Source organism: Gymnoscopelus braueri (genome assembly GCF_963280865.1).
Source record: "Gymnoscopelus braueri genome assembly, chromosome: 3".
NCBI classification, from domain to species: Eukaryota; Metazoa; Chordata; class Actinopteri; order Myctophiformes; family Myctophidae; genus Gymnoscopelus; species Gymnoscopelus braueri.
In genome coordinates this window covers 37,760,106-37,785,136 of record NC_137612.1, presented here as the reverse complement: position 1 = coordinate 37,785,136, position 25,031 = coordinate 37,760,106, and the positions used below count along the sequence as shown (strand labels likewise).

Here is a 25,031-nt window from a genome sequence, read left to right as displayed (position 1 = left end):
ATATAAATAAATAAACAAAAAGTTTGTTTAAAGTTAGTTTGTATACCTTAGATTGTCATTGTTCTTTCCCATTATCCCCCTCAGCACATGTACTTGTCACGTCGGGACCAATCTGGGAACCCATCGCCAACTGAACATGAAAAACAGCGCCCTCTGCTGTTTGTTCTATGTCTGTTGGCTCTGGGCGGACGAAAACGTAGAGCCAGAGCGCAAGGAAACCGGTGTTTTGTGTATGCCTTCAGCGCATCACTTCCGGTTGGTGCGACTATGTTTTCATTCCCACTAACAATATTTCTACACGGAACACTAACACCACTTCTCCCAGAGAACATGGATCGTTTTGGTTATAAGCCCACTTGTTTCTATGATGAAAGAGTAAGTTAAAATGTGAATATCTTTCCGTGGTTTTGTCTGCTCCGCGGACGCTATTGTTAAATTAGTTTCGGTTTGTTTCGAGGGGGGAAGGATCGACGGACACGTGAATCCCGGCCACTACATTTGATTGGGTAAAGCGCGGCCCGCTTCCTGATCTGAAGGCACGCCCATGCGCACATGTTATGACGAACCTCACCGACAGATTCCAACGCAGTGCAGAATCTGTTCTTGAGAGATTACGTCGGGACTAGAGTACCATCACTTCAACCTGGGCAGGAAAACAACAAACAAGACCCCGGCCGCAAGACCTGCAGCCCTCAACCACCAAGCAGACTGTTGTTTGGTGGACTGCAGGGCCTTTAAATACTCAACCTGATTGGCAATGAGGAAGTGCCAATGCAGCAGTCCTGCGGTGGCCCCTGAGGCTCAATGCTGACTGGCTACAGATAGATGGATGGATGGATGGATGGATGGATGGATGGGTGGGTGGGTAGGTAGGTAGGTAGGTAGGTAGGTAGGTAGGTAGATAGATAGATACAGGGTGGAACGCCTGGTGGCGGAATGCTCAACGGCTTCATTATGTGGCTTCATAGCTACCAGCACAAAGGACCAACCAAGTCAGTCTCCCTTGCATCGGGGGATGATGAATCTGCAGTTGGTGCTCATCTGCCCCACTAGCTCCTCATTGAGGGAGTGGGAGGGACTTATCAGGACAGCCTTCAGAAATGCAGCAGACTCACAGTTTGAGATCAAGTGAGAGTTCTGAGTAAAAGACACACAAGACACATCAATAGAGGCAAAGGTCAATGGTCTCTCTCAACTCTTGTCTCTTCAAAGTACAAAACAGAATCAATATAATGGTACTATCTTACAATAAATGCAAGGATTCTTTCTACGTTACAGAGGTACGTACATATGTACGTAGTACGTACGTCTGAAATCCACGTATCTCAAGAATCGTTCGACCGACTGACTTCAAATTCGCCACACGCAGACAACCCGATGGAGTGCAGTGCTGCAGTGTCAGGTCGGTCGGACAAGCGGTTGTCCAAAAAAGGCTATGGCCGTGGTCCAAATGAGCCAATTGATTGCCATGGCAACCCCAGTCTATATATGTATATATATATATATATATATATATATATATATATATATATATATATATATATATATATATATATATATACACACACACACACACACACACACACACACACACACACACACACACACACACACACACACACACACACACACACACACACACACACACACACACACACACACACATACATACGGTAAACGGTACATACAAATGTATTCATTCATAATATCGTTTATATAAGTTATAAACACACTTTATATTTAGAATGTCACTGTTGGGTGGAAACCTTGTATGTTACTTTTCAGGAAATGTTAAAAAAATAACCTGTGTTCCAATGGATCCAATGTATTTGCATCCATTAGATCCATATTTAGTCACAAGCTCTTTGTTAATACTTTTCATTTGTTCAATATTCATGGATGGATGGATGGACGGATGGATGGAGGAAGTGGAATAAAGGGAAGAGGGGAGCAGATGACAGATGACAACGAATGAATGGATGTGAGACGCCATCCATCATGAGCCCCTCATCCCACTCGTCTGTCTGCCACCCACAAAATGAAAGTTTAACAAGCTAATCCTTGCATTATAAAATAGCCCTGTTATTAATAAATAAATAAATAAAAATACTGTGTTTCTAATATAGTAGAATGCAAAATATAAAAGGTTTTCACAAGCTGTTTCTCAGCTGATTCAATTATAACATGTCTGGCGTAATAACACTATAATATAACATTTAATGTATGTTGAAAGAGAGTGGAGATTGATTTCACTGACTTGTTTCTTCAAAGTACAAAACAGAATGAATAGAACATACCAAGCCATGTTGCTGTCTGCTTCCTTAGACCACAAGGTGTCGGGTTAGTCCAGTTTATAGCACAGGATAGAAAACAGGCTAGGCCAGAATATACCTCTCTAGTTCAGATTATGTGTGATTTGTGTTTTTCTTTTCTTTTCTTTTGTTATCCCTTCATAATTAATAGTATATCTAATGCCTGACAGCAAGCCCCTGGTTCAATGCCCAGGGAGCCGGACCATTATTTGCATACTCTCTCAGTGTTTTATGTCTCTCTACAATGTTTCTTGTCAATAGAAAAAATCCATTGACTGGATCTGTAGAGGGCCCAGCGGAGTAACTAAATAATGTTTTCTTTCCGGTGAAATATTAAACATTTTGGCCAAAAAGTGTATTATAGACGTAAGTGGGGGGCTCAGAGTGTTCCCACTTACTGTAGTAGAGTTCGCTTTCAACTCCATAAAACCATCTTTGTTTTGGTGAGTAGCGAAAGTGTATTTTTTATTTTTTACTTCAGACGAGAGGCTATGCAGCCTGTGTTGTGTTGGCGCAAAGGCTTGAAAGTCCCATAGCCTTAAGGAGAACTCCTCATAGGCTATGGACCAGAGCTATCCTTTAACCACAGTTTTGCGCTAGGACAGAAAAACCTATCACTGTACTATCCATCTCTCAATCCAAACGGTGATAGCTGTGTTGTTTGCACCTATGAGGCAATGGCGGACTCGGCCACGCTCCCAAATACCCGTATGTGTGTCTCAAGGAATAGGACCCCAAGCCAAGAGCAGCTATAAAAACAAAGGGTTTTATTTAACTAGGGACGATCCCCCTTGCGCGACCAGTTAGTGCGCATACCACATGGGCGTAAGCTCAAAAGTCCCCAGTAGACCATTTGCTGCATTTCACTCGCCTACTCTCTCCGTGTTTCCTGTCTCTATACTGTTCCTGTCAAATCAGAACCCCCCCCCAAAAAAAAAACTGTAAAAAATCAAAGGACAAAACAGGGAAACAGGTACAAGATCAAGTAAACAAAAGGCTTAAACTTAGAGCCAAACAGGTAGCTACTCACTCTAACTTGGTTTTATGAACTGGCAGGGGAACACTGAACACAGTGTTATACACAAGGATAAGACACATGAACATGATGAAGAATTAAAGCATGATTGGCTGGAGCCAACAGTATACAGGTGCACAACATTTACATTTCATAGACAAGACAGGTAACGTTTACAAAGGACAACAAGAAACACAAGAACGTTAATTTCTTCAAAATAACTGTAAAGTAAAATCTACAACAAGGAAACCAAAAAACAATCAAATGTCACAACAAATGTTTTCGAAAAGTTCAGCAGAGCTTTCAAATGTTTTTTTTTGTTTAGTTTTTTATACATTTCACAATAGGGGAGCCACAGACAAAGGCTATACTGCTACATTACTGTATTTGCTGGTCCATGGAAAGGTTTGGGAACCAGGGAATGGGAGAGGCAGGGCTAACTCTGCCGACTCACAAGAGGACCTGCAGCAGGTCAGGTAAAAGTAAAAACAGGGGTTCTCAAAGTCTGACTATCAGGGGTCCTTGAGGGGTTTCCAGGGGGTCTCCTGCAAAAAAGATTATACTTTGGCTATTCAAAAATATCAACGTGTCACAATGTGAGTATGTGACGTATACAAAATTAAATAAAACACAATTGGAATATTTTGAAATATTTGACACAAATATTCTCTTGAGTGGGTCCCTTGCACAACATCTTTTCAGATGGGGGTCCATGGCCAAATAAATATCAATTTGGGGGTCTTTGGCATGAAAATGTTTGAGAACCACTGGGTTAAGGTCATTAGCCGTAGACAGTGGGGTCTGTACTTACAGTAGGTGAGCTATAATCCTATTGCTCTTCTCCCTGTTGCATTGAGGCTGGGTCCATGCTTTGGGCCAGTGAGAAAAGCTGGCACCAGGGCTCTGTTTGTATTGACAGTTGACTCTGTTTATGCTGAGACAGTGTTGTTGTCACTTGGTGACTGAGTTTATTATTTTCAGTTTACATTCGGCTGTGGGCCGAGAGAGCCTTTGTATGGAACTTGGCAATAAAGCTACTGTTCACTGAGCTGTCCTTGTCTCGTGTTCCCTCATTCACTCTGGGTTTGTGATGAGTTGCTCATTATCCTTTATAGCCAATACGGTTACAAAATATTTTTGATTTCAATATGGGCTCTGCGCCCTTGTGGCCACTGTTCAGGAGGGCTTTAAGGCCACTTGCAAGAGGCTGGATAATCCGTTTTGCCACAGAAGAAAAGTGAAGACACAACAAACTTAGTATTTGACCTTAAAAGCTTGGAGGAACAAAACGTGACACCACATACAGTACAGTAGGCACAGAAATTCAACATAAAATAAAGTTATCCAGTGTTTAGGCCTTGTTCAACAGTTCAACAGGGAACCGGATGGAAATGGTTCAGAAATCTGGTGGTATGGCTCTTGATGCAGCGGTAGAGTTTGCCTGGCCGTTGCTGTAGAGGTATGAACAGTTTTTGGCTGGAGTGGTGGTGAGTGTCCTTGATGATACACTGGGCTTTTACTACACACTGTTCTCGTATAATTTCTGGAGGGAGGGAAGCTCAACTCCCACGATGTGCTACCCTCTGTAGCAGGGTGGTGAGGATGACGTCCTGACCTTCTGATGCGGAGGACGGGCCGTCTCCCCATTGGCTTAAACGGGGAAGTGTCCCCATTGGCTTAAAGGAGTGAAGGACAGCCAGGACAGCCAATGATGAATAGGTGTCGAATAGGTGTCGTGGATAATGATGTGTCTGTCTCTTTGTAGAGCAGCGCTTGCAGCAGCTGCTAAAAAGTCAGATAACAGGACAACAACATCAAATGTACATAAGGTGCATGCTAAAAAAAGAAAGAAGGAAAAATTAATGAACCATAAGGTTGGCAGCTGCATGGGAATGGCTTGAAGTGTCAGTTCTCACCACCTATATACATAATGCAGTAGAAATAGTTACACATCAAACAAATTCACAAATACAAGATAGGCTACATTAAATCAGAGGCCTTAGTTTAAAAATATTTTCATAGATTTCAGAGATAAAATAGCAAGTATTTAAGATCCAACAGTGAAACCTGCACTGAAACCCAGCAATCACTGAAGGCTACCATCAAAACAATATTTTTTTCTTTGTGTTCTAACAGGAAATGCATTTCCATGTCAAATTCTACTACAAGTTTTAATTTGATGTGTGTCAAATGGTAAACATCTCAGTAATTAATTTCAAATATTGAAAACAATGCTCATTTGTGGGCAAGTGAACAGGCCTTTTAAAACATTAAGACATTAAAGAAATGAACTTAAGCAGAACAGTACAGTACAACATGAACACTTGTTTGAAAATATTTTTCAACAGTCATTTGCGGGTTTGATACTTTCACTTACATTTCACTAGTCTACAGGTAGATTACTCTAGATTAGAGTGTGCAGGAATTCTACTTTTCCTTTCGACATGATCTTTGCAGTATTTCATTCTCTGCAAATGGTGTTCTTCTTGTTGCATTGTACGTATCCATCCTATACTCTAAGAATCATCCAATCAGTGTCTTACAACACTGACCATGTGATTGCAACCTTCATGGTTCAATTCCTGGCTTGGATAAGCCTGTTTTGCATGTCATTTACTTGTCTTTACCCTAGCTTTCCTGTCACTCTCCCACACCTATAGATCAACAGGTGCGTCAGAAAAGACCATGGGCCGACTATAGTAGAACAAAGGACACCTATGTGTAAAAAGTTTGGTGAAAATATATTCTTAAAGGATATATATATATATATGAATTACATAAGATTTATACAATGTTTTGGTCAGTTTTTATTTTTTACATCTAAACTTGCACAGAAAACCCCCTTGTCTCAAACAAGGATTCACAACATTTTCTCATTTTTTTTGTTAAAAGCATAAAAAAACGAACCATGTGTGTTGATAACATAGGTGTAAGAATGTACAATGTGTATATCAACTTTTTTTTGTATGTGTCTTTTTGTAAAGGTTTTTGCCCTTTAAAGTTCTGTCCAAGATCAATGTCAATTCCGTCAGATTTCTACCTAACATGATTTAATCAGGTATAAACAGGTTTAGCAAAGGTCCCCTGTCTCACCTCCTGGTTTTAAAAAACGACTGTGCTGTGGAATGAAAAAATACATTTTGTCAACTCCGTCAGACTCCGTCAGACGTCAACTCCGACAGATATGCCATTTTATGGAGTTGACATCTAAAAATAAACTGTGGGAGGTTGGCTCATTACATGGTTTAATAGTCAACACTTTGACCTTTTAAAATATATTTTCCCGGCATAATTGAAGAATATATTAAAAAAATAAATCAAAATAAAGGTTTTGTCCCAATTCTTAATTGGATGTGTAATATACACGCACGCACGCACGCACACACACACACACACACACACACACACACACACACACACACACACACACACACACACACACACACACACACACACACACACACACACACACACACACACACACACACACACACACACACACACACACACACACACACACACATATTAGGAACCAATAACTAATCGTTTCATATTTGAAATGGCCCATAAGACAAAATTGTTATGCAGGGAGGAACACATTTGTTTTCAGCATTTCCTTTTGAAGACATACATATAGCAATCTTAGCCCATTGCTATTTGCATAGATTTACCTGAGAATAAAAAAGGCCTTCGAGACATTGTATTATTATTGTATTATAAAAACACCTCTCTGTCACGCATGCAGCCTACAGGCATGCACTAGTAAACCCCTCATGACAGCACTAACAAAGCTACCTGAGATCACAAACAAACAATGCATATGTTAAAGCTTTCAACCTACAGTAACGTTTCAATCCACATCTATCAGGACAAAATCATGCAGTGTAGGCTACTGTGTTCCTACCCTGTACAATGTGGTCCTGCTAGTCGTCACATTATGATTCTGTTTGATTTCTGAGTTCGTCATAATGTTTCTCTGCCCAGAGAAGGCGAATGATACGTATGTCTGCCCGGTATCCAATGTCAGGTGCCCAGCAGTACTCAGGAGAGAGCACCTTGCTGGGTTTGTGCAACCACAGGTACTTGTTGAGATGACTCTCATCGTGCCACCGAGCTTCCACATTGTTATTTTTGTCTTCCACGATGCCCTGGTAGCAGGCATCAGCAATGGACTTCACGTTCTGCCACGAGCCCCCAAACACAGCAGCATGGTAATAGAAATCTCCATCTCCAATTCCCATGTAGGCCCTGGACTTGGGGTTATAGTCATAGGTGTACAGGCTCTTTGGAAGGCGGTAGTAGTAAGCATGGAGCAAAGCCACAGAATCCCCCAACGCCTCTGAACCAAATCTTCCTGCAAACACCTGGTCCACATCAAAGCAGAAGACGTGGGTACAATGGTGACGAATGTCCGACTCAATGATATCTGATATTGTCTTCATGCGCATCATGGAGATGTCTTGCCACCGAGAATGCTTGGCCACCTTGATAATCCTCAGGTTTCGCTCCGGAGAAAGCTTGATGTCTGGTACCTTCTCAGGTGTATCCGTAAATACATAATATGTTACAGGTAAGCCGATCATGAAATGACGTTCTGAGGAGTTAAGGAAGGACCCAAGGTAGGCATCCAGATACCTTGGAAAGAAATGGAGGCAAATCGTTATAAGTGTAACAAATTACAAAGTGCCATAGAAATAAATCATTGAACAAATGCACCTAGGGGTGCAAACCCTGCCCGCACCAATATCTCTTGTTATGTCTCTCAATTACTTTGACCGTTGAACTTTTCGACCCAAACTCCAATCATCTCTTTGGGACAGCCTATTGATCATTTGCACAAAGTTTCTTGAAAGTTCATGCATCCTTTCTCAGTTTTGACTTTGACCTTGATTGTGATCATAACATTTGACCTTTTTGACCCAAAAGTAAATCATCTCCTTGTGGGAAGCCTACTGATCATTCACATAAAGTTTCATGAAAATCCACCCACCCACTCTCAATTTTGACCTTGATTGAGCTTTTAATTATTAACATTATTTATATGGTAGGCTACTGTTTCAAACAGAATTACAAAGTGCTTTGCAGTTAAGCAAAACAGATAAAATAACACCACTCTAAACCTAAAACAATAAATACTAATGACATAATATTCAGAAAATTATAATTCAGCGATAGACACAATCAGAGCACCAGTTAATTAAACGTTACTCTCTCAGAAAGCCCATAGTATCAGTATCATGCCATTAGGGGGCGCTGCAGTATGATTTTTCTTTTTAACAGTAGATTTCTCTTGCTTGTGTTCATGGTGAGAGTACATTTATTTTCTCATATATAGAGGCATTAGATCTTACATGGGTTGATACTTTGGCAAATATTTATCCATTTTCTATAAATACATATTATTCATATTCTTTAAAATTCTACTACTGCATTTTATGTACACATCTGCACCTACTGTATGTTCTATGTTAATGTTTCTACTGCCACACCTTATTTACACATCTGCATTTGCTGCTACACTGTTACCTTAGGTACAGTATGAGAAGTTAAATGCAGCTTTTTTATAATGTAGGCCTACAGCGGTACAAAATATACATTATCACCTACATATGATTTACTATACTGTATGTACATGCTGCTCCTTTTTATAACTGCCTCATACAATTGCCATTCTCACAAATATCTGGAATATCTGACTGCCTTCATATGCTGTTGGCACCTTAAGTATTATGAACAATAACATTGGTCATCACTGCAATGTTTTCTTCATTTGAATAGTTATGGTAAATTGTGGCCTTGCAGTTGTAAATATCAATCTAATTTGTGCTTTCATATGGCATGTGTCCTCTGTCCAAGTGTTTAACCCTATATGCTTCGTTGACCGGAGTTCCCCCCAGGAGTCTATACTAGGCCCCCTCCTTTTTTACTTCTACACCAAATATTTTCACCAAAAAAAGCCGATCTACAAGCTCGCGCACATTGTTGTGAGGCATTGGGGACTTGTAGATCTGCTATTTTTGTTAAATGTCCGCCCCAGAATAGGGACGCTTACTGTAAGTGTTCATGTGTGTAACAACAAACCTGCCCACAGCAAAGACAGTGAGTGCCACAGCGGAATTATTCTTAGTGTGCATCATGTCATAATAATACGGGTTGAACATTCCCTCCCAGATGACAGCCGCTCTCCAGTATGTGCATGTCTGAACATCGTCTCTGGACCTGATGTGGGAGACAACTGTTGTAAGTTTCAAAGCAAAAGATAGATATGGAACAACTGTAGAAAATGAATGAATGAATGAATACATATTTATTTATTGTTCTTTAAAAATAAAAGGCAAGCCTTTTGCACACCTACAAAATGAACAGGTGCATCGGAGAAGATCGCATGTGAAACTGAAGATGAGACTTGGATTGCAAAAAGGGGGTTGTAGTGTACCATTCTATGGTCTTGGGGGACTCAATAGTTTTTAATTAACAGGTAGTTCTCCTAATAATGAAGATACTAGTCTGATATTACCCCCTGATCTGCTAAATCCTGAGTGTCAATTTAACCACTTGCAAACATTTGGCAAAACTAGGTGAACAGGATTCAGCTAAATGATCAGATACTTAAGCTGTGACCTTGTAGATTGAAGAGATTTGGTATAGAGAGACAAAATAAGGGTGCCAATAACAGATCCCTGGGGGACCCCGGTTAACAAAGTATATGGATTAAGTGGTCAACTCTCTACAGTCTCTTGGTTCATTTAACACTTGGGATTTTATTGTGCAGTCAAAGTCACTAAAGGTGAATTTAGGAAATGTGATTGCGCACACAAAAACTCTACACAGCTTAGCATCTTTTCCATTACAGAGTATAACAGGACTGGTCAGACCTATTTACAGACCTATAAGTTATTTACCATTATTTGTTTTTAATAATGTTATATAGTGTATATTTTTGCGCCTTGTTAACTACTTTTAACCTGGCATCCCTATTTTGGGATATAGTTATAGGGCTTAAGTAGGCAAGTAGCTACAAGACAGATAGAATGAGAGTATTGAAAGCCTTGAAGTTAGTTCACTCCTTTGACCAAATTGTGTTTGATGTTTTCCTTTCTGCTGCTCGTATTACTCTGCAATGTCAACATTACAATCTATTGTGATTAAGTAAACATGCACGGTACAGCATTATCAGGCCAGAATTTACCGTTCAACTTCATGTTTATGCCATAATGGCATGGTAATCCACAGGTTTTGTAGCAATTTGTAGCAATTGTTGAAATATTAGGCCTTAAATGTCAAATGTTCAAGCATTTTCAAATCATGTATACTTTACCTTATTTCAGACCATTTTCCGAAGCATACATTTATTCTATATTTTGGGGAAAAAATACAATTTAACATTGAGGTGCCCAGACTTCTCAGGTGCCCGCACTCTTCCGGTTACCATCCTAAACTATTAATTTCCTTTCTATGCCAGGACCTGTTCATGACTGTTAAAGACTCTCCCGTTCAAACAGGCTTTTATATACAGTAGCTGTTGGGATTACAGCTCTTTGTGCTGTGACATGTCCTCTGGCTACTGTGATGTCCAGTGTTTTACATTTTTATCTCATTGGATGATTGGTTTATTGCCGATATTGTTTTATTCAGTCTTTTGATTTTATCATTGACATCTGCTTTTAAACTTGTGAAGCACTTTGTGACTTTGTGTCTGTGAAAGGTGCTCTACAAATACAATTTACTTACAAACTTACTTACTATTCATAAATTGGCCAGAGAAGAAAAAGAGGTGGCTGGCAAGCCTTTGTACCCAAATAAAAATGTAATGACAAACGTTTTTCATTCAGCTCAGAGTTACCACTATTGACATTAAACAATGCAGAGGCTCGATAACCTGGCATAGTTTTCCATTGAGTGTGACTGGCTAAACAGGGGTGTGGAGTGTGTGTAATGAAATATGATAAGCACAAGGCATTACAGTAACATTAGGTGAGCCCCTTTTTTCCCCACATCAGAATCTAATGATTAGTCAAACTGGTTGCAAAACTGGTACAACCAGTCTGATATTTTGGCAGATGTTTGCCTACAATGACATTGGAACATTTTGGAAAAGTTTCCACCTACAGTGGTGTGCCGAAAAAATCTGATCTAAAGCTACACATCTGTGAGCATGTAGATCAGCTAATTTTGAAAAATACGAATAAATAATGCTAACAATTTTGAGAAATCATTAGTGAAAAGGTTCACCTAAAAGTGGTTAAAAGCTGAAATCGAACATAACAAGACGCTATAATAGGCTATTATGATCATATTTGTACAGAAACTGTATTATCATTATTATCTTGTATCTTGCGAAACATGCCACACCAGCATTTCACTGCTTGTACCTGTATGAGTGGGTGGACAGGGGGTGGATTTGGGGTAAGTCCCTGCGACTTACTAGTGTCATGTCCAGGGGGTGTACTTGTGTCATGTTTGTAATCCGCCTCATGCTATAGAAACAGGAGATGGGCTCCTGACCTATGTGCCACATGGCTTGGTTGGTTCCCAAGGCTACTTACTTAGGTATGTATAAAATCCTTTTGAATCTTGATTCTAAACATCTTACCAAACATCTTACCAAAGATCAAGGCTGTCATCTTGTCCAGGGGTCATATGTCCAGGGGTCAGTTGACATTTATCCATAGGAATTAACCCTACAATATAGCTGAGAGAAAAGATAAACCTTTAATATTGATCCCCATGGTGAAATTCAGGTGTCATATAGCAGCACCACTGTAGGTACAGTATGAAAAACAAGGACAGATGATACAGATATAAGGAACTACCAAATATTGGTTTTGGAGTGAGTGACAAACTACAGCAGAGGCATAACTGTAGAGGAATGAAAGTAAATTGGACTGGTATTCACCTGACAGATGATATTCGTGACAGATAAGCTATGCAGAGGAGCACAAATATGGTGAAACAGAGACAACAGCTCGTAACACATTTCAACAGCTTGTAAATGGTACATCTGTAAGACAGACCAAACAGTCAATTAAAAAAGGAACATCAACCCGTCATCATATATAATTATGTATGTATGTATGTACGTATAAATGCATGTATGTATGTATGTATGTATGTATGTACATGCGTGCGTGCGTGCGTGCGTGCGTGCGTGCGTGTGTGTGTGTGTGTATATATATATATATATATATATATATATATATATATATATATATATATATATATATATATATATATATATATATATATATATATATATATGTATGTATATATATATATGTATATATAATATATGTATATATATATGTGTGTGTAGAGGCTATTATCGTCACAATACGATATTATCGTCAATATCAATATTGAGGTGTTTGGTAAAAAAAATAAAATACATTTGATTATCTCCCAGCCGTAACACACTATATAAATTATAGAAATATAAGAAATTAATTGCTTCTAAAGGTGAGAGACATACAGTAGCTTACCTCATCATGACAGAAGGATCTCTGAAATACAATGCCGGAGGCCTCTTGAATGTATTGGAGTGTTCATAACACCTTAAGAACAAGCTGAGCAAGATGCTTGCACTTTACACCCACAGAAATAAGCCTGCCAGGATACAAATCCACAAACAATGAGGGTTTGATTGATTTATCAGAGCTATGATGGCTGTGTTCCACCACACCACGATCCTGACTAGGCTACTCTCTACAGCAGTGGTTCTCAACCTGTGGGTCGGGACCCCCAGGGCCAGGGGGGTCCCCACATGAATTTGGGGGGTCCCCAGATGACAGTGAAGTGACAATTTAAGGACGTTTAAGACCTTTTTAATACCTCAAAAAGAAAGAAAATAAAAAAGACCATTTCTGCATCAAAAGTAATCAACAAACTATACTATAAAAACTGGTCAGACAAAATAGCAGATCTACAAGCTCACAACGCCTCAGAAAGCGAGGCGTTGTAAGCTTGTAGATCTGCTATTTTCACAATAAATATCTATGGAACCGAAAATGGGAAAAATAATGTAATGCCTCAACTCTTACATTCCAAGTGCTTGTCAGAGTGGGGGGTCCCCAGTTCAAATATAATTATTTAGGGTGGTCACGGCCTGAAAAGGTTGTGAACCACTGCTCTACAGTTTCAAAGCCCTGTCTATAATCTTATCAATTATAGGACAATGGAGTTGCTTGCCGAAAAGAAAAGAAAATCCTTATTTAGCCGCAGCAGAAAGGCTGTCCTGTAGCCTACCTGTAGTTCTTAATTGTCACTATAGTGCCATAGTCTTTGTCACATCTGTGACAAACATATGTAACAATATGTTTATGCGGAAATGTATGCTGCATTGCTGTCTACAGTAATTTTGAGGTATTTGTACATACTTGAGTAATTCCAACTTCCAAAACCTTTACTCTACTCCACTACATCTTGGATCCAAATATTGTAGCCTACTTTTACTCAACTACATTTATTTGAAAACTTTAGCTACTAGTTAATTTGTAGACTTTAATTATTATTACAAAACATGCATTAACCACTTCAGCCATGGGCTATACATTTCGGCCATTTGAAAATAAGCTCACAATGCCTCTTTTGAAAACTTGAAATGGGACATTCTGCATAATGAGCACTTTTACTTTTGGTACTTTAAGTAGGCTACATGTTGATGCCAATACTTTTGTACTTTTTCTACTGAAGTACATTTTGAATACGGGACTTACTCGTAACAGAGTCTATATACATTGCAGTATTGATACTTTTACTTATAAGTTAAACGTGTGAGTAGGCTACTTCTTCCATCACTGGCTGTCTAGCCTATGTAACGGGATTGAGTGGGAGATGAAAGATAAGACTACAGACAACCACGTGGACATTCACTGTAACTAAGTTATAACAACATTATTTATTACTCTACATTTAAGATGACGGCATTGGCGGAGTTCATTATGACTCACCTGCGGATTGTTGATTAAAACAAAAAATGGTAAAAGTAATCCATGTCAATGTCACCTTATTATGTAGGCTTTTTAGATACAGAAGAGTTAACACGTTTCTTTAAAGTTATGAGCAACGACAACTACAGAGATACCTGTCCGTCCACAATGTGGGCTATAAATGAGGTGCGGCTGTAGTGTTCTTAGGTTGCAAATCCATCGGGGTGTGGTGCGCAGACTCCCTTAGGGCAGGCTATACCTATTACCTATACAACAAGGTGAGTGGTAGCACGCATGCTCTCTCTGCTGTTACACATCTGCCATATGCACAGTGGTGGAAAAAGTATTCTCATTTTTTTTAAAGTATCAATACTGCAAAGTAGAAATACTCTGTTACAAGTAAAAGTCTGGTAATCAAGATTTACTAGAGTAAAAGAAAAGTACAAAAGTATTGCTATCAAAATGTACTTAAAGTACCAAAAGTAGAAAGTACTCATTATGCAGAATGTCCCATTTCACAAGTTTTCAAATGTATACAAATCTTTTGAAAATAGCAGATCTACAAGCTCACAATGTGTAGTGGTTATGTATGTTTTGTAATAATAATACAAATCTACAAAGTGACTAGTAACTCGTTTAGTAGAAGTAGAGTAGAAGTAAAAGTACTGAAAATTGGAAATACTCAAGTAAAGTAAAAATACCTAAGTACAGTACTTGAGTAACTGTACTTAGTTACTTTACACCTCTGGCTATAGCCTATACTACTATTGCAGTTCTGACTTCAAGTTCTATGACTAATTGCTTCCTGGGAAAGCAACTAAGCCGATGGGAAGTTCATATACTGTACCACGGACATACAGTACTGTAATTAATACATTTCAGTGAAGTCAGTCCTATTATTAATTTATGTGGGTTGCATTGAAGATTAAGGCCCAATACTGATTTCTAAAGAATAGCCTGATTAAAAGTGCCATGTGAATTGAATGTAATTTATAGGCTATTTTTATTTTAAGTCACTTGTTACATTTGCTCTTCACATCCATGCATATGGTTTCTCTACTTTTTGGAGTGTCAACATTTTCTAACCAAAAGGGCAGTGATGATGCGACAATACTTTATGATTATTCACTTAAAATAATAGCCTATAAGCTGCAAGGGTGGACTGTAAAGAAAAATCTGCCTGAGAATTTCAATTACAGTGGCCCTCTCATATTTGAAGTGAAAGCACATAACCATCTGAGTCTCTCAAATATTTGCTAACTAAATGGCTCCAGCATGATAGTCATGGGACATGACCCCTATGGCCTGTTTTTAAAAAACATACTTTTAGAATATGTTTTTACATTATAATGAAAAATATCTATATATATTCTTCTTTAAAAACAAAAAGGAAAAAAAGAGTGCCACGAACACGTGTGTCCATGTACGGACATGTTGATGACCCCTGGTTCAGAAGTAGCTATTTGCTACCAAGGCAAAGGAGGGCAGAACTATAGGTTACTTACGTAACCCCGGTTTTATAAATTGCGAACGAACTGTTCACATATGGGAATCAGCGCCCTCTGGCGATGATACAGAAGCTTCACATTCACTCCCTCGGGCCAATTCCTATTGGTCCGGTGCGCCGTCAATCGCTTCCCGGAAGTAACTACCCCAAAGGGTATAATAGTACCGGAAAGCGGATGTCGTTCTCTTTCACGTTTTTGTCGTGTAATTTGTATTTTGCATTTATCACTGCATTCCTGTTTATGACAGAAAGCCAAGGGAGTGCACTTATATGAACTGTTTTTTAAAAATTATCTACTGGTATTTTACTAATTTGTAATAATGTAATAATGTAATGGACCAGAGTCCCCTAATCAAAGAGGGGTATAGGGATTAATGTGATGTATAAACAACTGTGATGAGGCCTATGAACTAGCCTGTTTTTAGACGGACCAATTTCTGTGTTGCACCCCGGTCCCCCTATTTAAATGTCCCCAAATGTTTGCATTTTCATACACACTGAAGAAGGCTTGACGCCGAAACGCATCCGTGTGTGCTGTGTTGTCCGTGCTGCATATGAATTAAAAGTACCAGAAGGACTTCGGAGTGCTGGCTATTGCTATATTTACTGTCGTTCTCTTTCACACCAGCTTCCTTCTGCCGAGCAAAGAGAAGGGTGTTATTGTGAACAGTTCGTTCGCAATTTATAAAACGGGGGTTACGTAAGAAACCTATAGTTTTATTACATTGCTCTCTCACTGTTCACATATGGGAGACATAAACCCCCTGAATGTATCCGCAAAATCGAGATACCCACAACCTGTACCAGGGCCCCGCCCCCCAGGGGGCGTGGCCCTCTGCACCCAGGCGCCATCAGACCCACCGGGTCTGAGGCAAGGATCAGGAAATATAGTAGGGCCCTGACAGACCATAGTCTGCTCTAAGAACTAAAGGACAGGCATAGCGAAAGTCGAAGAGACTACCGACTCGCCGCCGTGTAGACGTCCTGAAGACACACCTCTGCAGAGGGCCCAGGACGTCAACACACCCCTAGTAGGCACAAGGGCATGAACAGACCCTAAGTCTGTACCATGCATCTACCCACCGTCAGGTGGAAGCCGCGCCCAGGACTGCGTGCGCCATGGAGGACGGCACCACGTCCAGGCTATAGAGAGCAGCGAAAGTCGAGGGAGACGACTAACTTGCTGCCGTGCAGGCGTCCTGAGAACCAAACCTCTGCAGAGGGCCCAGGACGTCGAAACAACAACTAGCTGGGTTGGTTCTGGGCCGCAGTCCTCCGGACATACACCCGCAGGGCTTTCACTGGACAGAGACAGTGCAGCCTCCGATCCTCCTCCGAGCAAACGGAGGCGGGTGAAAAGCCACCAGCTCAGTAGGCTTAACCATCGCAAGGTGGTCTCGGGGACAAACGGCGGGTTGGGTTTGAAGACAACCCCACTGTCACCTCCAGCGAACCTCATGCACTCTGGACTCACCGAGAGGGCACGAATAATGCTCACCCGTTCCGCTGTCGTCAGCGCAACCAGGAGCACCGTCTTGAACGTGAGGAACTTTGGTTCCACAGTCTCCAACGGCTCAAAAGGAGGACGAGAGAGTGAGTCGAGCACCAGGACCAAGTCCCACGCGGGGAAAAGGGACCTTGAGACAGGACGTGCACGCAGCTATCCATGATAGGACGTAGCCCCCCCCCCTTTCTTCTTGACCAGGAAGTATCTCGAGTAGAAAACGAGCCGGTTTCTCCCGGTGACACTTCCCTTACGGCGTTCTTGCGTAATAGGGAGGCAGCCTCCTATCGCAACGTCGCCGCCGCTTGACCACTCGCGTGTAACAACAGAGCTCTGTTGGACATGGGTGGTCTGGTGGAAAAGCAGTATGTATCGCCACCTGACTAGTGGTGGGAAAACAGTTCATTTCAGTGAACGAACGATTTCGTTTACGGCAACGATTTCGTTCAGACGATTCGTTCAAACGATTCGTTCAAATGATTCGTTCAAAAGATTCGTTCATGTTCAGTAGCGCTTCCGGTCCCGGTGGGGCTTAGGGGCTACTATGTGCATGCAACTGTGTGCATCTGATCCCACTGACATGACTGCACAGTGCACAGTCGCAGGAGGAGAAACAGTTCGCCTGTCGTGTGTGTGGTGTGCGGGGGGGCAAGAACGAAATCGTGAACGTAACGGTTCCAAAGAGTGAAAAGTGTCCGTTCGTTCACGTCAAGAACTAGTTCTTGTGAATGAATCGATCATAACCGACACGTCGCTACTGTCCACTCATGTGTGACAGCAATGCTCTGTTGGACATGGGTGTTTTTGTGGAAAACTGCGGCCTGTACCCCCGTGCTCTCTTATGAAGCACCCAGGGGTTGGCGTTGCATTCTTTCCATCGCTCGATGCGAAGTGACAAAAAAATTGGAGGGGTTGTTATTGTTGTCGGGCGTGCGAGAGCCGCCATGTTGGCTGTACTCGTTGGCCCGGCAACCATGTGTGTTGTTACATCAGGGAGCGAGTGTGCGGCCATTTTGAGAGCCACCATCTTGGCTGTACTCATTGGCCTGGCAACCGTGCTTGGTGTTACATGTGGGCTCGGGTGTGTCGCCATTTTGGATGGTGCCACGTGTTTGCACACGGCCATTTTGTGTTTTGGCACGTGTTTTCCAGCGGAGGCAGCCATTTTGGCCGCCTCCGCCGACAATACAACAACATTAGGGCCTAAATTTGGGCCTAAATCTTACCTTAAGACACTTTTGGGTGGACCAAGGAAAATTGTGAGGTGACCCATGTAGCATGTGACGGTTTAGGCCCGTCACTATGCCTACGCTCCGTCCAACGATGGCTGGTGATCGTTTTCATTTTCATTTCGGCTGTAAATTTGTTGCAATTTTTGTTTCTTAATACACAAGCATTTGTCAAGAAAAAATATTTTGAGCAGCAACAACAGCGGACACAGAGACATGCACGTTCAAGTAAACTTGTACTCTGAAAGTGTGTGTGTGTGTGTGTGTGTGTGTGTGTGTGTGTGTGTGTGTGTGTGTGTGTGTGTGTGTATCGGAACTTCTCCCAGGGGCTAGGGGAGCGATCCTTCACCGTCTCCGCTGGCTCCGGTGAAGATTTTGCTGTATTTCGTTGCGATTCTTTGTTTTCAATACACAAAATATTTGTCATGAAAAAACAGGTCGAGCAATAACAGCGGGGGCCACAGAAGTATGCACTTTCATGTAAACTTGTACCCTGACATGTGTGTGCGTGTGGCGGAACATCTTCCAGGGCTCGGGGAGCGGTCCTTTGCTGCGTCCTACCGGCTCCGGTGAAGATCTCCTCGGCGTCCTGGACTCGGGCCAGTGGCCACATTGTCCAGGCGCATATCCCCCGTCTGGGGGGAGAGGGAATCGAGGGAGAGCTCGTCTCTTCCTCGGTGTCCTGGGACTGAGACTTGTTGTCCCTCCGGACCTACCTGCTGGATCTGGGCAATCTTCTTGTCGTCGAGGCCTTTGAAGTTACGTGGTCAAGCCACCGTGCCCTTCCATGGGTGACGCACAAACCGAGTTCTCTACCAGCCCATTCTGTGGAGTACTTGTTGAGGAGAATGATCTCCTGTGTGAGGCGTCGCATCTCAGCTAGCGCTGGTGTTGCGGCGTCTCCGGTCTCGAGTTGTTGTTTTAAATACACAAACGCTTTTGTCATGGAAAAAACATTTCGAGCCACAATAACCAAGGGAACAATGAGGCATGCACATTCAGGTAGAACTGTACGCTGATATGTGTGTGTGTGTCGCGGCTTCTTCCAGGGCTGGGGAGCCCAAGGGGAAGGTGGCGAGGGCTGAGGGTGGTGGTCCGCGGTGGCGTGTGCGTCATGGCGGACTGTGTGTCCCACTCATCCGGGAGCTGGAAGCAGGAACGGGTGCCGCATCAACGCCGGGGGGGGAAGATCCACGCTGGCTCCCCGGTTGCGCGATCGGCAGTAGTGGACATCTCACGTCGAGACATGGTGTCGAAAGGAGGAGGCTAAAGCTAGGCTAGGCTAGGCTAGGCTAGGCTAGGCTAGGCTAAGCTAACGAGCTAGCTGAGTTCAAGCCAAGCTGTTGTTTAGCGAACCTGAGGGAGCTAGCCTGGTTAGCTGTAGCGTCCGTCTGCGAAAAGAAAACTGCGTCTTCCACGCCGGGAAGAGGACAGTGTGGAAAATGAGGGAGAGTAACGAGCTCCGGGGACTCTCGGTGGACTGAGAAACCGACTTGTCGCTTTCGAGATCGTCGAATTCCCGCAGAAGCTCGAACTTGTACAATGTAGATTTTGTGTAGCTCTGTGTTCATCGAGGCAGAAGACGCGAAAGAGAACGACATCCGCTTTCCGGGTCCTATTATACCCTTGGGGGTAGGGACTTCCGGGAAACGATTGACGGCCCAACGGACCAATAGGAATTGGCCCGAGGGAGTGAATATGAAGCTTCTGTATCATCGCCAGAGGGCGCTGATTCCCATATGTGAACAGTGAGAGAGCGATGTAATAAAACTGGACAAGTAAAGCTGGTTGTCGTTAGTTGAGAGACAGTGTTTCAAAGTGTCCAATAATGTCAATAACAAAGTTAATAACACTCCACAATCATAATCCATGGTAACCCTCCATCCACAGCCTAGGACCTCCTTCAACCTAAAAGTTAGCTCACCTCTGATCAACGTTAGGTGCCTTCGCATTAAACTATTGTGACACTGCATTCAATTAAAATCCTGGCATGCCCTTCATTAATCACTCATCACGTACATATCTTTTTTGTCTCTCAGATTCCTTGTTCCAGTGTTCCATTGGCCTTTTATCCTTGACGTTTCCGAGAGAAGCATTTAACATTTATTAACAATTATTACGTCTAATAAATCAAATCAAATCCATTGTTACATGTGCATGCCTTGGACTTTCTCATCAACAGAGAACACCCATCACCTTAATGGAATCCACTAGCTACCTACCGTACCTTGCCAAACCAAAGGTTTAGCTGGTAGAAGGCAGTTTCCGAGCAAAGACGACCACTACCCGAATGAGCACCAGTGGTCGTCCGCTCCCGAGACTATAATACCCCCACCCAGAGTCTCGCCCTACCCAGGTTCCTCATCCATACACATCCATCACTTTTCTTTCAATAAAATCCATTTAACTTTAAGCAGAAGGTGTGGTCTCTTATTGGTGAATGGAGTGTATAAGGTGTGTCAGACAATGAAACAATTAAAGTCAACGGTAATGTGAGTGACCACAGTGAAAAATGGTGCAGGAAAAGAGCAAAAACAGAAGGCATGTCATCTGTTGAGAAGGAGCACTGAGGCAGAGGAGGGCAGAACTGGACAAGTAAAGTTGATTTATGTCAGTTGAGAGAAAGCGTTTTAAAGTGTCCAATAATACCTATAATAACCATAGTAACACTCTACAGTCATTATCCATGGAATCCCTTGATCCACAGCCTCACCATCAGACCTCCTCCTCACCTCTGATCAAAGTTAGGCACCTTTGCATCAAACTATTATGACACTGCATTCCTTTCAATCCTGTCATGCCCTTCATTAATCACTCATTGTGTAGGCCTACATAATTATCTTTAATTATCTTCGATTATTAAAGTTGACACACCAAAAACTAGTTTAGCTGGTAGAACTTGATCTCTTCCTGTGCTCAAGTATTTGCTCCTGCAATGTAAGATGGAAGCACTGTCTGTACTGATACAGGTATTATTGAATTATTATTGAAATCCCAAACATGGAATATACTTGGACCATGCCACATTTAATGCCTGTCTCAGGACTGCCACCTGCCAGTATACAGTGGATAACTTCCCAGTCTCCAGGTTTTCGAGAGTATAGCTAACCACTTCAACCCTGACATCCCACTTTTGGGCATGTCATTAGGCTAAAAAGATAAGAAAATGACTGATCTACAAGCTCACAACAAGCTGTGATGTGTTGTGAGCTTGTAGATCGACTTTCCCCCCAAAATTATATTTTATTTATTTATTTGATAAGTGGCTTGTTTTAAAATGTGTAGCGCTGTGGAATAGAGTAGACAATATGGCACATCAGGAGTCCATTATTATATATTTAGGGCTAGGCCTATGCGATTCTGGAAATAATTATTACTTTTTTTTAAAGCACATTTAGCTATTTTCACAGAATTGAGACAGCTATTAGCAATCATTTCTTTTAGCTGTCTTGTTGTCTTCACCTGATGCAATTGTGTACAGGTACCATGTGCAATAGGCCTACAAAAAATCTCCTGCAACTCATGTAATGAGCATGTGCTCATCATGTAATGAGCACTTTGATCTGAGGACCCTTTGGAAGACGAGATGATGCATCTCAAGGGGTTTATCCTCCAATACAAATTTCAAATCAAAATGTTACTTTACGAGTCACCAAAGTTATTCATACGCATTTTTATATGTTTCTACATTATAATGAAGAAAATATATAGGCTATTTCTAGAATTCTTTTTCAAAATAAAAAATGTGCCACGGACATAGACATGTTTGATGACCCCTGGGTGGGAGGGCACTTGACAGCACTGCATCAGGTGAAAAGTGAGACTAAAACTGACTGATGGCAGCCAGCTCATTTAAATTATAATTATAAATAATAATTATGATAGTGAAATTATCATTATTTGTCAAATGTTCGTCTTGATAAGGGCCACGGATGTTGGGCAGGCCAAAAAAAGTTTTAAAAATATATATATTATTTTTTGTCTTTTGGGAAAAGGGCACTTCGAGGCAAAAGGGCAGGTGCTCAAGCACCAAAAGCCCCCCCCCCCCACCACCCAATGCAATGGCAGAACGATGTAGAGCAATTCAATGTAGGCCTATCTGTCATGTTTTGAAAAAGTCAGCATTGATCAGCAGAGCTGATAAATAACCAAATGCTCCTTAGCTGCGTCATATTCGTTCCAACTCCAGTGCTGACACCATGTAGTCTATGACTATCTACACCCTGTCACTCTCCCTCAAACCTTCCTGTGATTTTCTCTTTTCACTTTGATTATTGCCCAGAGAATGGCTGGGAATAAGTGGTTTTAAAAACATTTTACCACACAAGGCTACATAAAAGAAAGACTGTTACCTCTATGTGATGCCGCTGCAAGCAGGGGTGAACTGGGAAAAAAAATCAGGATGGGAATTTAAATTCAATTTGTTATTGTTGTACATAAAAATAAACGAGTGAAACATGATATTCATGGACCAGGCCCCTGTCTGTTTTGTAAACCATACAGTATTGTTGTACTGCACAGGTTCATGAAACTGCACAGCTGATGAAATGTCAGGAAGGGCCATAGTAGGAAATGGGATGGTCTCGCTAGCGCCTTCTGTACAACATCACAGACTTTTTAACCCCATAATGAGCAGGAGTATAGAGCCCTACACAGAGTCCTTCTAGTCATTCTTCTAGTCATTCCAAACCCTGACAACTAAGCACTTGGAATAGTAGGAGTTGAGGCATTACCTTTAGTTTGACTGGCAGATAAATATCCAGTCGGTTTGTGGGCCTTCTACTAGTTTTTCTGTTGCCAACATTAAATTAAATATGGTGTATCTCTCTCACATTAATCTCTCAAGGCAGATTCTGCTGTTAAGCACCAATGCCCTAAACATGTAGTGGTGTTGTTAGTAGGAATAAACACAGAAGCAACCGGGAGGAAGTGGACTAAGAAAGGGGAGGAACCAAACCAAGTTCTAGTTACTACACAAAAAGGTAGTAACTAGATTATGTTTCTTGCACTCTTGTATCCTTTTATGCGCTTTTATTATGTTTCTCACACATTTGTTTATGTTTTTATATTTATTGCTGTGTTAAGTGCCGACTGGTCTTTTTTTTAAGAATAGAAAAATAAAATTTTGGGCGTGAATTAGACCTGCTGGTGGCGCTATAACAGGCCAATTTTAAAAGGGTGGCATTTGTTCCTCAACATATGGTGCGTTCGGAAATACAGCACTGAGCGCACTGGCCAATACAAACGAATAGGCGAGTGCGCTCTCGGTGCGCATTTCCGAACTGTGAATGTGCGTGCAAAGTTTACCACAATCGGATGCTGCGTTCATGATTTGCGGCATTTTGAAATTTTCAAAACAAGCCACAACGGCAAACTTTAGATATTAATCTTAGCCAATCAGGATCGAATAAGAAAAATCAAACAGATCCCTCTTGATCACATGACTATAGAGATCATTTGGATAAAATCGGAAGGAGCAATATAAAATCAATTGTTTTACATAAGGTTGTGCTATAAAAGGCAGATATGAAAAATGCAGGGCAAAGGTTTTTCCTTGACCTCTAGGGAGTGCGCCATAGAGGTATAAGGAGTGCGCTGCGCATACACAGTTTTACACAGATTGGTGCAGTTATAGGTAAAACAGGAATCGGCCTGTTATAGCGCCACCTCCATGAGGCTGATTTGAAGAATTTCAAGTGCATTTCTTCCTTGGCATAGTGGGAATGTGTGTGATTTTTTTTGCGGAAATTGCATGCTGTGTTCATGATTTGAGGCATTTTGTTCAAAAACTGAGCACTCCTGCAAACTTTGGAAGCCATTCTTAGCCAATCAGGATGGAATATGAAAAATCTGAAAGAAGAATTTTGTTGGGCGGTGAAACCGCCCCTATAAGTGAGGTTTGGATATTTGTACAAATTTGTACAACAAATCCTGCGCTGTGATTGGCCAAAAAGTACCCCGCCTAACCCTGCACCGTGATTGGCCAATCACAGTCTATTCAGGACTGTGATTGGCCAGTGTCACATGACACATGTGCATAGCCCTATATAAGAAACCATAACTTAAAAAAAAAACATAATTTCTTTTTTTTAAGTTATGGTTTCGTCCATCATAAAGAGTGTTTCAATAAATGTATTTATTTTTTGTAGGTGATTGGTTGACTCCATTCAGTATTGTGATTAGCTAGCAAGACACCGCCCACTTCACACAGGGTGTGATTTTTGGGCGGTGAAACCGCCCCTATAAGTGAGATTTGGAAAAATGTACTAAATACTTTGGCCAGTGAAACCGGCCCTGAAAGTGAAGTTTGGAAATTAGTAGAATTATCCTGCGCTGTGATTGGCCAATCACAATCTATTCAGGACTGTGATTGGCCAGTGTCACATGACACATGTGCATAGTCCTATATAAGCAACCATAACTCGAAAAAAACCAAACTTTGTTTTTTTCGAGTTATGGTTTCGTCCATCATAAAGAGTGTTTCAATAAATGTATTTATCTTTTGTACATGATTGGTTGACTCCATTCAGTATTGTGAT

The 25,031-nt window shown here is 41.4% G+C and overlaps 1 protein-coding gene across 4 annotated transcripts; it reads right to left on the bottom strand.

Moving 5' to 3' along the window:
* Window positions 1-6,110: 6,110 nt before the first annotated feature.
* On the bottom strand, window positions 6,111-14,604 carry LOC308080950 (N-acetyllactosaminide alpha-1,3-galactosyltransferase-like). 4 transcript variants are annotated; one of them, XM_080423080.1, is made up of 6 exons: window positions 14,274-14,604; window positions 12,797-12,930; window positions 12,224-12,251; window positions 11,933-12,019; window positions 9,409-9,546; window positions 6,111-7,962 (listed from the first exon to the last, which is right to left on the bottom strand). In XM_080423080.1, exons 4-6 carry the CDS (start codon window positions 11,995-11,997, stop codon window positions 7,263-7,265), a joined length of 903 nt encoding a protein of 300 aa, XP_080279206.1. In that variant the 5' UTR covers window positions 11,998-12,019; window positions 12,224-12,251; window positions 12,797-12,930; window positions 14,274-14,604; the 3' UTR covers window positions 6,111-7,262. The 4 variants fall into 4 exon arrangements, with proteins under 4 accessions (XP_080279206.1, XP_080279203.1, XP_080279205.1 ...); XM_080423077.1 differs by having other exon boundaries at window positions 12,224-12,328; window positions 12,807-12,930; XM_080423079.1 differs by having other exon boundaries at window positions 12,807-12,930.
* Between the last annotated feature and the right edge of the window lie 10,427 nt (window positions 14,605-25,031).